Below are 13,929 nucleotides of genomic sequence, written 5' to 3'. Positions count from 1 at the left end.
CTAAAATGTGAAGTTTTCTTTTGTCACTGTGTTCATAAAGAAGTTTGGGAGCAAGGAAGGTGCCAGAAACAAATATGATAAGAGTTCTGGGGAAGGAGAAAAAATTCTGTGGGAAATGAAGATCATACTGTAAAATAAATGACAAGATTAAAGTAAAGAATTATTTAACTTGGGGTCAGATGTAATGACATTCTGAAGAAGTACCAGAGAGAGGAAATGTTGTTGTTGGTTTTTTGTTTTTTTTTTAAAAAAAAACACTTCTAAAAACAGAAGCAGCAGCAGTTTGGGGGGAAAATAAATGTGTAAGAAAAATCTAGGAAAACAAAAAGCTATAATCTTTAAACCATAGCTATCTATAGATACTGAAAATACAAGAACACAGATTCCCTAAAGTGGATCATGCCTAACTAATGTGATTTAGTTTTTAAAACTTTCTCAGTTAGCTAAAATTTTGGATTTGGCATGTCTTCTTTGCTTGGTTCAGAGAGCTGATTATCTCAAATGTGGAAGGAGTTAAAGGATTTGTGCAATGAGGATACAAGAGATTTGGTGTTAACGCTCAACATCCTCTGTTGCTTTCTTCTAGCATTCTGGCTTGCCTTGTGAGGCCAGATCCACATTTTTGTATAGTTTATTCAGTTTTTTTTCTTTATGGAACTATTTTAATTGTTTAGATTTTTTAAAAGATTCTCTTCTTGTATTGCACGATTGTTCTTCAGTGGCATTGTCACAAAGATGTACATGATAAATAATATACATTTCTTCTCTAATTTATCATACCTGGTTGTCATTGTTAAGTATAAAAAGTAATATTGCTCCCCAGTCAGACTACATCTTCTGTGATGCACTTTGGCTACGGTACTCTGATTGGTGCATTGTGACAGGTCAGCAAGAGGGGTGCATTATGGGACATGTATTGCAGTCAGGGAGCACTGCCCATAGAGGGGAATGGGTCATGAGCTACTTGAACTACAGCTCATATGAGGCACTGAGGCAAAAAGTTTTGGTCTGAAAACTTTGGCTGACAACTCAAAATTCTGTCAGACAAATTTCAACAGATTTTTTTTCATTTTCGTCAAATTTCTCATAAAAATGTGCCACCAGTTCCACTAAAACTGATACTAGAAAATATCCAATGTATTTCCTGTATGCCAAGCATTTGGCAAGAACTACCAGTATGTCATGAGGACTTATTTCTAAAGATTTCACCCATCTGGCTGGGTTTGGTAGAGAACCAGTATGGAAGGTGGCAGACTGTTCCAGCAATTGCAACAGGCAGTTTTTAAAATTAAACTTTAGAATAAAGTGACATGGACCTTCTTCTTGAAATATCATCTATCAACAGTGTGCTTCTGTCTTGGGTAAGAGGATCTGCTCATCTCTCAGCTTTGCCATGGTCAAAGAAACATTAGAAAAAAGTTTGGCATCCTGGCTTTATGCTTTCAACAGTTGACTCCACCTGTATAGCTCAAGGTGGGAGGAGGCAGGAGAGATGCATAGGTGGAAGAAATATGATCCTGGCATCTGCAACCTATTAAATATTCTAATTTTGCCACATTTTTTTCATAAAAATGCTAAACTTTTCATGTCTGCATTTGTTTTCTTTTTAATGCTGGCCCCTAGTTAATTTTCTAGCTAGTTCAGTTATATTTTCTCTAGCTGTACCCAGGAGCAACATCAGGCGCACATAGCTGAATGGCCATCACCAGCTTGCTTGCTTTGTTTTTCTACAACAACAAAAAGTTCAGAATAAAATGGAAGTGCCTTATGAAGCAAACTTAAAATCTGTCTGTGCAGATTCAGCTGTAAAGGCAAGTATGGTAAAGCAAAGACCACTGTGGAGATGCTATGCTGCTCTTAGTTTGGCAAGGTAAAAATAAAATTAGACTATAAACATGATTGTCAAGCTGTCTGGAAACTCTTTGGGATATATTTAAACTTAGATTGCAATCTAGATGCTGGATGTTGATGTAAATGATATTAAATGCGACTGGAGAAATTACAACAGTGTACATTTATATAATGTCTTTGTTACTGTTTGGGCTATTCCACACAGGCAATGAGAGTAGCCCGGGTCTAAATAAAAAGCCCTCTGCTTTCTGGGATGTAAGTAGGGCTACAGAGCAGGTGTTTTTCTTTAGCTATTCATTTTCTCTTTCTCCTTTAATGTCATCTGAGCCCAAGGTTCATAAGCCCCAGGTACATCTCCTCCCCCACCACTTACCTGTTTTACTGGCCTGACAGAGAAAGTAGTGGGGAAGGGAGGAAGTGTTTGCATTGGTGCACCATTTAACTATCCCCACATTCTAATTGGTAGCGTACCTTGTCACAGCCTTGCATTATGATCTGCTTCACATGAATGTTAACTACCAGGATGAGGCCTTGCAACACTGCTGCCAGGTAGATAAAAATCATCCCCATATTACAGGTGTACAAATAGGCACAGAGAAGCCAAGTGAGTTGCCCAAGCTTACACAGGAAGTCTGGTAGAGACACAAACAAAATCCAGCCCTTCCAGCTCCTAGTCCCATGCCTTAATTCAAAGGCCATTTAATAGAAGCTGTGTTCAACAGAGATGTTATATGGGTTCTTTAAATTTACAATCAATGCAGGACTCTTTCTCATGGATGTTTGTGCTTCCGGTGTAAATATACATGGGAAACTCTCTAGCTCTAAAAGATGTGACTTCCTATTAAGTGGGAACAGAATTAGACCAATGCAAGCGCTTTGCTAAATCCAACACTTCAGAGTTTGAGGAACATATTTTTGACATGGCATATTGTACTCCAGTAATGTTGCTTACATTCCTCAAGATATAAAGCAGAGAGAAGTGATTGTCCTGTGTCAGTGCAATACACTAGTTGTCTTGAGTTGGGAACTCTAACTTCTCCCTGTTGAAAGGAACTGGCTGGGAACATCCAAATGTCCTCTAGTTGGAGGATGCTCAGCGGGGTAGAGCCCTCAAGCTAGCCAATGGGTGCAGCAGAAGACCAGAAAGAGAAGAGCTGAACTCATGAGACCTAGAAATGAGTATCATCCTTGATGATATCTAAAAAGAATGGTATAGAAAGTAATTACAGTAATCCATTTTCATTGTGCCAAAAACTGCATAATAGGGTTATTCTTCCTTAAACCCCCTTCAGCTGCAATCCACGTCTCTTTTTTCCAGTCACCCAAGGGCTGTCTGCAGGTTGTCAAAAAGAGGGAAAAGACTAGATTAAAATCCCTTTCTTGCCTCTTGTGGGCAAACTCATCCTAACTCATTAGATGAACAGACTTTAAAGCACTGTGGGAGATCTTTGATCTCCACCCGCCCTTGTAACATTTTGGACTTTACCTTTATTTATTTTGAGTGTATTTAACTGAAACTTGCTGAAGCAGTTGGTAGTTACAGTACAGCATATTTCCATCTCACTATCATTTGTTGGCAGCTAGTTGGTCTATTACTGTATGTCTATATACTGCAATTAAAAACCCATGCCAGCTGGTTTGGGCTTATGGGGCTTGGGCTAAGGGGCTGTTTAATTGCTGTGTAGATGTTGGCCTGGAGCCCTGGGCTCTAGGATCCTGTGAGGCAGGAGGGTCCCAGAGCTAAGGCAGCAGCAGAACATCTGCACTGCAGTTAAACAGCTCCTTAGCCTGAGCCCCATGCGCCTGAGTCAGCTGGCATGGGCCAGCTGCAGGTTTTTAATTGCAATGTAGACATTTTGTTAGTCACCCGCACATAAAACATAGGACAGCACTAGCCTATTAAGGACCTTCTTGAGCATTATGTTTTGTAGCCAATTAGTTCATTTTGTCATTTAATTGAGTTATCTGTTGTCTTGGTTAACTCATATGTTGTTTCATATGTAATCAATTGTGATGACTAGATATAAGTAGGATAGGATTATAGGAGTACAAGACTGATAAATATTTAGGAGTGGTAAGTGTGTATTAGGTATATAGGTAAAGTAAGGCCATAATACAAGGATATATGCTAAGGCCTGTGAGGTTTCAGCTCAGCCACGCTAGGCCTCGGGCTTAAGGAGATGTGTCATGAATGGGTGACACAGGAATGGCCCTATGCCAGTAAGGTTACAGGTTTACTGGAGAGGATGTACCAATAGGTGATGTCCCCGGAAAATGTCCCAATGTACCCATCTAGAATGCAAGACACCCAATTGTAACATCACAAAAGTTCTGCTCTGAGTGTAGGTTGTCATGGGAACATGTTTACATAAATTTTAATAAGAATAAGGGGAACTAAGAGAACAACCTATGAGAAGCAGGGCACCCCGTCATTTATGTGTGGAAGTACAGACAGGGAAGAGGATGGAACCCTCATGCATATTCATAGGGTGTTAAGTGTGGTCATGACAGCAAGATAAAATGCTGTTCCTGATATGACTAGGGTGGGAAGACCACAGCGGGAACCACCCCTCTATTAATGACTTACCTGTAAGGAGATCCACCCAACTTGTTAAGATCTTTGGGTATTTGAATATGAACCCAACATTGGCTATATGGAGATATGACTGTAACTTTTATAATACAAACAAGATTTTTTACTTGTAACTGTGTGTGTGGTCACTGTATTCATTCTTTGTGTGCTCCTACGAGTCTCCCAACCAAACAACATTGTCAGGGGTAACTTCCACCCAAGTGATTTGAAAACTGTGGCACCCCTGGAGCCGAGCTCACTCCCAAGGGGCACAGAACTATCCACTTTTAAATAGAGGCTACCATATGACTGTTGGTGATGGAACATCTCCTGGGGATGAAGGCCTCTCCTGGCTAGGATATTTTTAACTTGCACTGTGGGAAGTTTTTCATGTCAGAGAGAGGGTGGGTCACACTTACATCTTTGTAAAGTGTAGTCTGTATTCACAACAGAGGAAGTCGCAGTTCCTTCTAGAGATGAGTCTTTGTCCTTCCCTCTTACTGAAGCCTTTTCTTGTAGTTCGCTCACCTCTGCCCTGTAACAAAAATTTAAATCTATAAATAAAAATGAACAAATGTTGAAAAATAAGAAATGGAACTAATGAGCCAGGTGCCCATCATCACTTGTATAACTATGCCTAGCCCCATTCCTTCCACCTTGTAGCTCCTTGATAGTAACCTTGTCTTTTGGCTGTGGAGCACCTAGCATACACTGATCTGATCCTGTTTAGAGCTTTGGGAACTTCCACAGGATAAAGTAATTGCTCTAAGGCTGACTTGTTGTTGGGCTCATCTATTGCTTGAAACATGGTAGTTCATGTGGAGGTGATAGTTCCTTTTTCTGGGCGGGGAGAGTTGTTTTTTTTTAAAATTGCAATGAGCTTTGTATCTCTCGAATGTCATAGTGGATGTGTGATGCCTTTTTTCCTGAACTAAATAGTTCTGTAACCCTGGCTTCTTATGTCCAATATGTTGTCTCTGAAGGACTTTGAAACATAGACATCCTTCTGTCTCCCTTCATAGGAATATCCAAGAGTCTAACCTGTATAAATAATTTAAACACCCTTGAAGGATTAATCTTTCATAAGGAAGATTCTAAGATGGAGTAAAGTGAATGGTGTTCTAAAACGTATTTTGGTTAATTGTACTATGTTTTTGTGTTATAAATAATATTGTAAATAGTATTGTCTAGGAGCTAGGGCACCAGCCTGAGAGTCAGGAGAAATAGGTTCTAATCCCAGCTCTTGGGTGAATCACGTCACTTCTTGGTGTCTTTCCCCATCTGTAAAAGGGTCTCATTTGTAAAAGCACTTTTGGTATGTCCCCACAGCGTTTTGGAGTGAGCCTCCCAGCCCAGGTCTATAGACTTGGCCTCGTGGGGCTCTCACTAGTGCTCTAAAAATAGTAGTAGTGGCTTGATACACTAAAACATGGGAAACCTGTTTGGCACATGGTGGCCACCAGCGAAATTCCTTGAAATCACCCAGATCTTCAATGAAATGTCAAGTGCTGAGGAGAAACCAATAGTCACCATTACCTTTATTTACATCCGTCTAACCCTGTGCTTGGAAAAAAAAAGGCTTTAAAACCACTCATCTTTCAATAGTATTATTTTTTCTTACAATTAGAATCATAGAATATTAGGGTTGGAAGAGACCTCAGGAGGTCATCTAGTCCAATCCCCTGCTCAAAGCAGGACCAGTCCCCAACTAAATCATCCCAGCCAGGGTTTTGTCAAGCTGGGCCTTAAAAACCTCTAAGGATGGAGATTCCACCACCTCCCTAGGTAACCCAATCCAGTGCTTCACTACCGTCCCAGTGAAATAGTGTTTCCTAATATCCAACCTAGACCTCCCCCACTGCAGCTTGAGATGGTTGTTTCTTGTTCTGCCACCTGCCAGCAAGAACAGCCTAGCTCCATCCTCTTTGGAACCAGGGACATTCTTACCCATACGCAAAGTACACAGCTGCGTAGGGCACCAGGAAATTTGGGGCAACTTTCCTGGTGCCCTGCGCAGCTGCATGCTGCTCCAGCTCTTCCTGCCCTGCCCTGCCCTTTCCCGCCCCTGCTCTGCCCCAGCCATGCCCCCACTCCCCTGAGGAGTGCAGCAGGCCTGGGCCTGCACTCACCGGTGGCAGGAAGTTGTTACCCTCTGCTTGGCTCTCTCCAATTTGTCCACATCCCTTCTGCAGTGCGGGGACCAAAACTGGACGCAATGCTCCAGGTGTGGCCTCACCAGTGCCAAATAGAGGGGAATAATCACTTCCCTCAATCTGCTGGCAATGCTCCTACTAATACAGCGCAATATGCCGTTGACCTTCTTGGCAACAAGGGCACAGTGCTGATTCCATATCCAGCTTCTCATCCACCATAATCCCCAGGTCCTTTTCTGCAGAACTGCTGCTTAGCCAGTAGGTCCCCAGTCTATTGCGGTGCATGGGATTCTTACCGTCCGAAGTGCAGGACTCAGCACTTGTCCTTGTTGAACCTCATCAGATTTCTTTTGGCCCAATCCTCGAATTTGTCTAGGTCACTCTGGACCCTATCCCTACCCTCCAGTGTATCTACCTCTCCCCACAGTTTAGTGTTTTCTGTAAACTTGCTGAGGTTGCAACTCATCCCATCATCCAGATCATTAATAAAGATGTTGAACAAAACCGACCCCTGGACCAATCCTTGGGGCACTCTGCTTGATTCCGGCTGCCAACTAGACATTGAACCGTTGATCACTACCTGTTGAGCCCGACAATCTAGCCAGCTTTCTGTCCACCTTATAGTGCATTCATCCAATCCTGGGTGGCCAACTTGTGGCTCCAGAGCCACATGCGGCTCTTCAGAAGTTAATATGTGGCTCCTTGCATTAGGGTGACCAGACAGCAAGTGTGAAAAATCTGGACAGGGGTTGGGGGGTAATAGGTGCCTATGTAAGAAAAAGCTCCAAAAATCAGGACTGTCCCTATAAAATTGGGACATCTGGTCACCCTATCTTGCACAGGCACCAACTCTGAGGCTGGAGCTACAGATGCCAACTTTCCAATGTGCAGGGGTGTGTGTATGATCACTGCTCAACCCCTGACTTTGCCACAGGCCCTGCCCCTACTTCACCCCTTCCGCCAAGGCCCCCACTCCTTCCAGCCCCCTTCCCTGAGCCTGCCACGCCCCCGCCCTCCCAGAGCCTCCTGCATGCCACAGGAGGCATGGGGAGGGAGGGGGAGGCGCTGATCAGCAGGGCTACTGGCAGGCATGAGGAGCTGATGTATTACTGTGGCTCTTTGGCAATGTACATAGGTAAATTCTGGCTCCTTCTCAAGCTCAGGTTGGCCACCGCTGATCCAATCCATACTACTTTAACTTGCTGGCAAGAATACTGTGGGAGACCATATCAAAAGCTTTGCTAAAGTTAAGGTATATCACATCCACCGCTTTCCCCGTATGCACAGAGCCAGTTATCTCATCATAGAAGGCAATCAGATTGGTCAGGTATGACTTGCCCTTGGTGAATCCATGTTGACTGTTCCTGATCACCTTCCTCTCCTCCAAGTGCTTCAAAATGGATTCCTTGAGGATCTGCTCTATTATTTTGTTGGGGACTGAAGTGAGTCTGGCTGGTGTAGTTCCCTGGGTTCTCTTTCTTCCCTTTTTTAAAATATGGGCACTATATTTGCCTTTTTCCAATCATCCGGGACCTCCCCAGATCGCCACAAATTTTCAAAGATAATGATCAATGGCTCTGCAATTACATCAGCCAACTCCCTCAGCACCCTTGGATGCATTAGATCGGGACCCATGGACTTGTGCATGTCCAGCTTTTCTAAATAGTCTTTAACCTGTTCTTTCACCACTGAGGGCTGCTCATCTTCTCCCCATACTGTACTGCCAGTGCAGCAGTCTCAGAGCTGACCTTGTTCGTGAAGACCGATGCAAAAAAAACATTGAGTACTTCAGCTTTTTCCACATCATCTGTCACTATGTTGCCTTCCCCATTCAGTAAGGGTCCCACACTTTCCCTGACCACCTTCTTGTTGCTAACATACCTGTAGTAACCCTTCTTGTTACCCTTCACACCCCTTGCTAGCTGCAACTCCAGTTGTGTGTTGGCCTTCCTGATTACACCCCTGAATGCCCTAGCAATATTTTTATACTCCTCCCTAGTCATCTGTCCAAATTTCCACTTCTTGTAAGCTTTTTTTTTTATGTTTAAGATCAGCAAGGATTTCACTGTTAAGCCAAGCTGGTCGCCTGCCATATTTGCTAGTCTTTCTGCACGTTGGGATGGTTTGTTCCTGTAACTTCAATAAGGATTCTTTAAAATACAACCGGCTTTCCTGGACTCCTTTCCCCCTCTTTTCCATCCTGCCCATCAGTTCCCTGAGGGAGTCAAAGTCTCTTTTCTGAAGTCCAGGATCCGTATTCTGCTGCTCTCCTTTCTTCCCTGTGTCAGGATCCTGAACTCCACCATCTCATGGTTACTGCCTCCCAGGCTCCCATCCACTTTTGTTTCCCCTACTAATTCTTCCCAGTTTGTGAGCAGCAGGTTCAGGAAGAGCTCTGCCCCTAGTTGGTTCCTCCAGCACTTGCACCAGGAAATTGTCCCCTACACTTTTCAAAAACTTCTTGGATTGTCTGTGCACCACTGTATTGCTCTCCCAGCAGATATCAGGGTGATTGAAGTCTCCCATGAGAACCAGGGCCTGCAATCTAGTAACTTCTGTTAGTTGCCGGAAGAAAGCCTTGTCCACCTCATCGCCCTGGTCTGGTGATGACCTCCTGAGGTCCCTTCCAACCCTATGATTCTATGACTTGCAGTTCTTCCCGCTTGTTTCCCAGGCTTCTTGCATTTGTGTATAGGCACTTGAGGTAACTCGCTGATCGTCCCACTTTCTCCGTATGAGGCAGGAGCCTTCCCCTCCTGCACTTCCCCTCTTGCTCTTGCTTCCTCCCGGTATCTCACTTACCTCAGGGCTTTGGTCTCCTTCCCCCAGTTAACCTAGTTTAAAGCCCTCCTCACTAGGTTAGCCAGCCTGCTTGAGAAGATGCTCTTCCCTCTCTTCGTTAGGTAGAGCCTGTCTCTGCCTAGCACTCCTTCTTGGAACACCATCCCATGGTCAAAGAATCCAAAGCCTTCTCTCCAACACCACCTGCGTAGCCATTCGTCGACTTCCACGCTTCGACGGTCTCTATCCAGGCCCTTTCCTTCCACAGGGAGGATGGACCAGAACACCACTTGAACCTCAAACTCCTTTATCCTTCTTCCCAGAGCCACATAGTCTGCAGTGATCCGCTCAAGCTCATTCTTGGCAGTATTATTGGTGCCCACATGGAGAAGCAGGAAGGGGTTGCGGTCCGAGGGCTTGATGAGTCTCGGCAGTCTCTCTATCACATCGTGAATCCTAGCTCCTGGCAAGCAGCAGACTTCTCAGTTTTCCCGGTCGGGGCGGCAGATAGATGACTCAGCCCCCCTGAGGAGGGAGTCCCCAACCACCACAACCCACCTCCTTCTCTTGGGAGCAGTGGTCATGGAACCCCCTTCCCTAAGACAGTGCATCTCATGCCTTCCAATCAGCAGAGTCTCCTCCTGCTCCCTTCCCGCAGATGTATCATCTAGTACCTGTGGAGAGAACATGAAAACAGTTGCTCACCTGTATCTGCATTGCTGGTACATGGATGCTTCTCTTTCTTCTTCTGGAGGTCACATGCTGCCAAATTTCTTCACCGTCCTTCTGTCCCTGCTGCACAGCCCACTCTGAATCTTCAGAAAGTTGTGCCGTAGAAGCATATCCTGACAAAGGTCAATACTTGTTTCTCCAGACCTTGAACCTCTCTTCCAATATGGAGACCAGCTTGCACTTTGTACAGACAAAGTCGCTTCTGTCCTGTGGAAGAAAGACAAACTGCACATCCTGTGCAGGTAACAGCTGAACGCTCACCATCCATATTACCTTCCTTCTAAGAGCTTCCTCGGGTGTTGTAGTAACTACTCAGAGAAGCCTGTAAGATGAAAGCCACAGTGGGCTCTCCCTAGGCAAACTCCCTCTGTTATCCTCTCTGCTGTTCACCACTCAGCTGGTTCGCAGCTGACTGCCTTTTTGTAACAGTGAGGCCCTCTCAAGGCTCACCTGGAACAAAGCACTCCCAATTCACACTTTTCAAACGATCAAGCACACAGTCAAACTGACAAACTGTCCCCGCAACAGACACTCAGATACTCACCAACACAGCCCCCCCAATGCAGCACTTAGCGTACCTCCTCTCGGACAGATCCCAGGCAAACTCCCTCTGTTAGTCCCTCCGCTGTTCGCTGCTCAGCTGGAATAGGGTTCCACAGCATACTGTCCTTCAGCTAACTGAAAGAAAGGGATGGAGGACTATATAATTTGGTATGCACCCAAGCTCACCCAATTATGGGTAAGATAATTTGTTTTAGGTATTCCTTTAGTCTTTGATAGCAGTGTTGGTGTCAAGATAGTAAACAGAATAGTCGCTAACTAAACTATAGCATGCTGATGTCTGCTTTCTTTGAAACATATTACAGTATTTGTGGTTTTATTTATTTTTAATAGGAAAAGGAAAAGAAGTACATGCTTCCCTTGGACAACCTGAAAGTGCGGGATGTTGAAAAGAGCTTCATGTCTAGCAAACATATTTTTGCCTTGTTTAACACGGAGCAAAGGTAAGGGAAGGTGCCAGCCAGTGCTTTTCAGGTCTGAGAAGGTTTACAATTTAATGAAAATGACTGCAGTTTTGGTGTTCCCATAAAATGAGACATTAAACCTCTTAAATACTGTCATCTCAACTCTTTCTGTGCTATTCCTTTAATCCTGATGCATGGCACCAAAGGTTAGCATCCTTACATCATTCTCACTGTTCATGGTGTGGATTCAGGACCATGGCTGGTCATTTTGTTCCTTTGAATGAGTGACCGATCCCCTCCCTGTCCTATTTTTGTGTCGCTGGACCTTCCATCTGAGACTTCTGTACTTTATGGGCTAGATCCTGGTTGAAATTGGCAAGCTCCATTGACGTCAATAGAGCTACATTAACCTACGCCAGTTGAGGATTGGCCCCTCAATTCCACAGAAACACTGTCTCTCGTCATCAGACACTGTAGGTGTTTTTTGAAAAACAGTTGAGGGACAAATGAATGAGATACCTCTGTCTTCCTAATTCATTCGAATCTTAATTCAGCACCTGACACTTTTCCAGCAAGCCTGCTGCTTCTGAGTATCGAGTGGTGAGAGTGTTGTACCCCTGTGGAGATATTCTTCTAAAAAGCAGGAGAGTGTGACTAGCGTGTACAAACAGAAAAGAAAGGTGAACGCTACAACAAACACACAAATGCAAGTGATCAGTGCTCTCTTTCTAAAGGGAGGAGTCATGCTTGCAGTTGGCTCAATGAAGCTATAGCATTTCAGTAGATAAGCTGCATTTTCTGGAGTCCTATTTTCAAAAAATCAGTTTAAGTACCTGTAATACTTGTCCTTTATCTTCTCCTTCACTCACCTCACCCTTCAAAGCTTTGTGATGTGCTGAAATGTCTTTCCAGCTAAGAAGGGCTGGATAGGACTCTCTGTAGAATCGGTTGTTATTGCTCCTGAACTGGCCAGAAGTGATCATTCCAGCAAAATGAGGCACACTCTCCCACAAGGGCTGAGCGGGCTATCTCTGAACCACTCCCAGCTGCAGCTGGCTTCAGGAGTGAGAGACTAAGTTTGAGTCTCATGCTTGAATGCCCCGTAAAGTCTTGCAGTACACCTGGTAAACTGTTGGGCTGGGCTCGCATGTTCGTATTCTGTTTCAAACACTGCACTTGGAAAATATCTCACAAATAATCGTTAGGAACATGAGCTAAAACTCTTGACCATTTGCATTTCTAGACTCCGCAGAAAGCTTTTTAAACCTTTTTTTGCCTTTTTAGAAGTTTTATTTTGAAATGTAAGAGAAGTTATCTGAGGAACCTGAAATGTAATTTAACTGTTTACACACACAGCTCAGTCATGGAATATAACTTTGTAGTGATGGATCCTTGTCAATTTTATTGATTCTGTGCAGAGTATAGGAATATTTTTTTAAGGAACGCGTGTAGTTCAGCCCCTTGGGTCGGAGGGCCTTATGTTCCGCAGGGACAATTCTCCTTTGTTTTGCTAATGGTTATGAATATTTTGTGCTTTTTAAATATTAATGGGCAAACTGCTGTGAAGAAAGGAGAGAAACAAATCATTTACCTTTTCCAGTTCACCAAAAAGGGGCAGAGTGATTTTTCACGTGTGCATTTTCACCAGATCTTCATGTAGATTGTGGAGTGAGGATTTTAGATTCATATGTGTAAAATCTGTTAGAACTACTACACACTCAGTTTTTGTCTGGGCCTCCTGCATTCTGAAGTTGCATTAAAAGCATCCTGAAATATATATGGGCATGACAGGACATGACAGTGCACCAATAAGATGCCAGAATAATGTCGTCTAAGTAGAATTCCGTAGCAAGAAGAGATGGGCTCCTTGTTCATGGGAATCCTTTTATTAAACTATATTTAAAATGGCAATTTATTTGCTACCACAATGCAGCTGATTTTCCTTTGATCTTTCTAGAAATGTCTCTTTTTGGCTGAAATTAAGTGTTGTACTGGTTTAATATCTAATACTGCCTCACAGTAGAAACTGTACCCTGCAGTAGCATTGTGGGGCTGTTGAGGCTTGGATGAAACGATCTAGTGCTGGGGCTTTCAGCCTGGTGGTTGTGAACATGTATTGGGTTGTGACCACCCTGCCCTTCCCACCTTGCTAGGTTGGGGGCTGGAAGTTCTTGGATGAAAAACGTTTAGATCCACTGGTATAATGGATATCATTTTATTTTAAAGTTCATTGATCATGAAGATATTTTTCTGGGGGGGTTTTGGGGAGGAGGGGGAAGAGGAATGTTAACTGTGAGAGTCTGCACTGTTCACTTTTTTTATTAGTATAAAATAAACTCCGTGTCTAGTCACTCCTTTCATATGCTACTAACTGAGAAAGAAGTCACCTTTTTTTAATTTTTATCTGTTGAGGATTTCCGAGACTCCAATGATTTCAGTATTTGAAAAACAGATAATTAAAGAACAGTAGTAAAGCCATCTACTATAACATCCCAGAATAGTATGTGGGTCATCCTGTGTTCCACTTTCCTCCTTAATCTCAACCAGCACCCAATTTTTGTGCATCGCCTAGGCAAAGTTTCTTCGTGTGCATTTAAAAATATTTAAATTGTTAAAGCCAGGTCTCCCTTTAGTCAAGAGAGTTTTCTTGATGACTGTTCTCTCATTCCCAGCCTCTTACTGCCAAGGTATTTCCTGTAGCCATATGTTTCTGATACTGTACATTTCAATAGCTTCCTGGATTATGCATACTGCATTTTTTCCATTTATGAAAACCTCCCCAGTTGTGAAATACAGTTACTAGGGGAAATCCTAGTTTTGCTGAAAAGAAACATAGACAGGCTTGAATAGGAGACTAGATAGATGAGTAAGGAAA

The 13,929-nt window shown here is 43.5% G+C and overlaps 1 protein-coding gene and 1 long non-coding RNA gene across 18 annotated transcripts in view; one reads left to right on the top strand and one right to left on the bottom strand.

Annotated features, from left to right (window-relative positions):
• The window catches only part of DNM3 (dynamin 3), a 304,267-nt gene that overhangs the window by 189,551 nt on the left and 100,787 nt on the right, over positions 1-13,929 (top strand). For 9 of the 14 annotated variants that reach the window (XM_084637835.1, XM_084637834.1, XM_084637825.1 and 6 more), the window contains one exon: positions 10,984-11,093. The exons of 3 other annotated variants lie outside the window; for them this stretch is intronic. In XM_084637835.1, the coding sequence (XP_084493961.1) occupies positions 10,984-11,093 (110 nt within the window). Of the gene's footprint in view, positions 1-10,983; positions 11,094-13,929 lie in introns of those variants that run through there. 2 more of the 14 variants (XM_084637832.1, XM_084637830.1) reach the window with 1 other exon arrangement.
• The window catches only part of LOC311525570, a 31,963-nt gene continuing 18,403 nt past the window's right edge, over positions 370-13,929 (bottom strand). Inside the window, exons 1-4 of one of the 4 annotated variants that reach the window (XR_014712807.1) lie at positions 11,888-12,106; positions 10,063-10,767; positions 4,843-4,958; positions 370-3,184 (exon numbers count right to left, since the gene is read on the bottom strand). This is a non-coding gene — a long non-coding RNA (uncharacterized lncRNA). Of the gene's footprint in view, positions 3,185-4,842; positions 4,959-10,062; positions 10,768-11,887; positions 12,107-13,929 lie in introns of those variants that run through there. The other 3 variants (XR_014712808.1, XR_014712809.1, XR_014712806.1) reach the window with 3 other exon arrangements.

Source organism: Lepidochelys olivacea, assembly GCF_965140295.1.
Source record: "Lepidochelys olivacea isolate rLepOli2 genome assembly, chromosome: 8".
Taxonomy (NCBI): domain Eukaryota; kingdom Metazoa; phylum Chordata; order Testudines; family Cheloniidae; genus Lepidochelys; species Lepidochelys olivacea.
The sequence above is the reverse complement of the archived record's forward strand: the minus strand, read 5'-3'. Positions and strand labels throughout refer to the sequence as shown.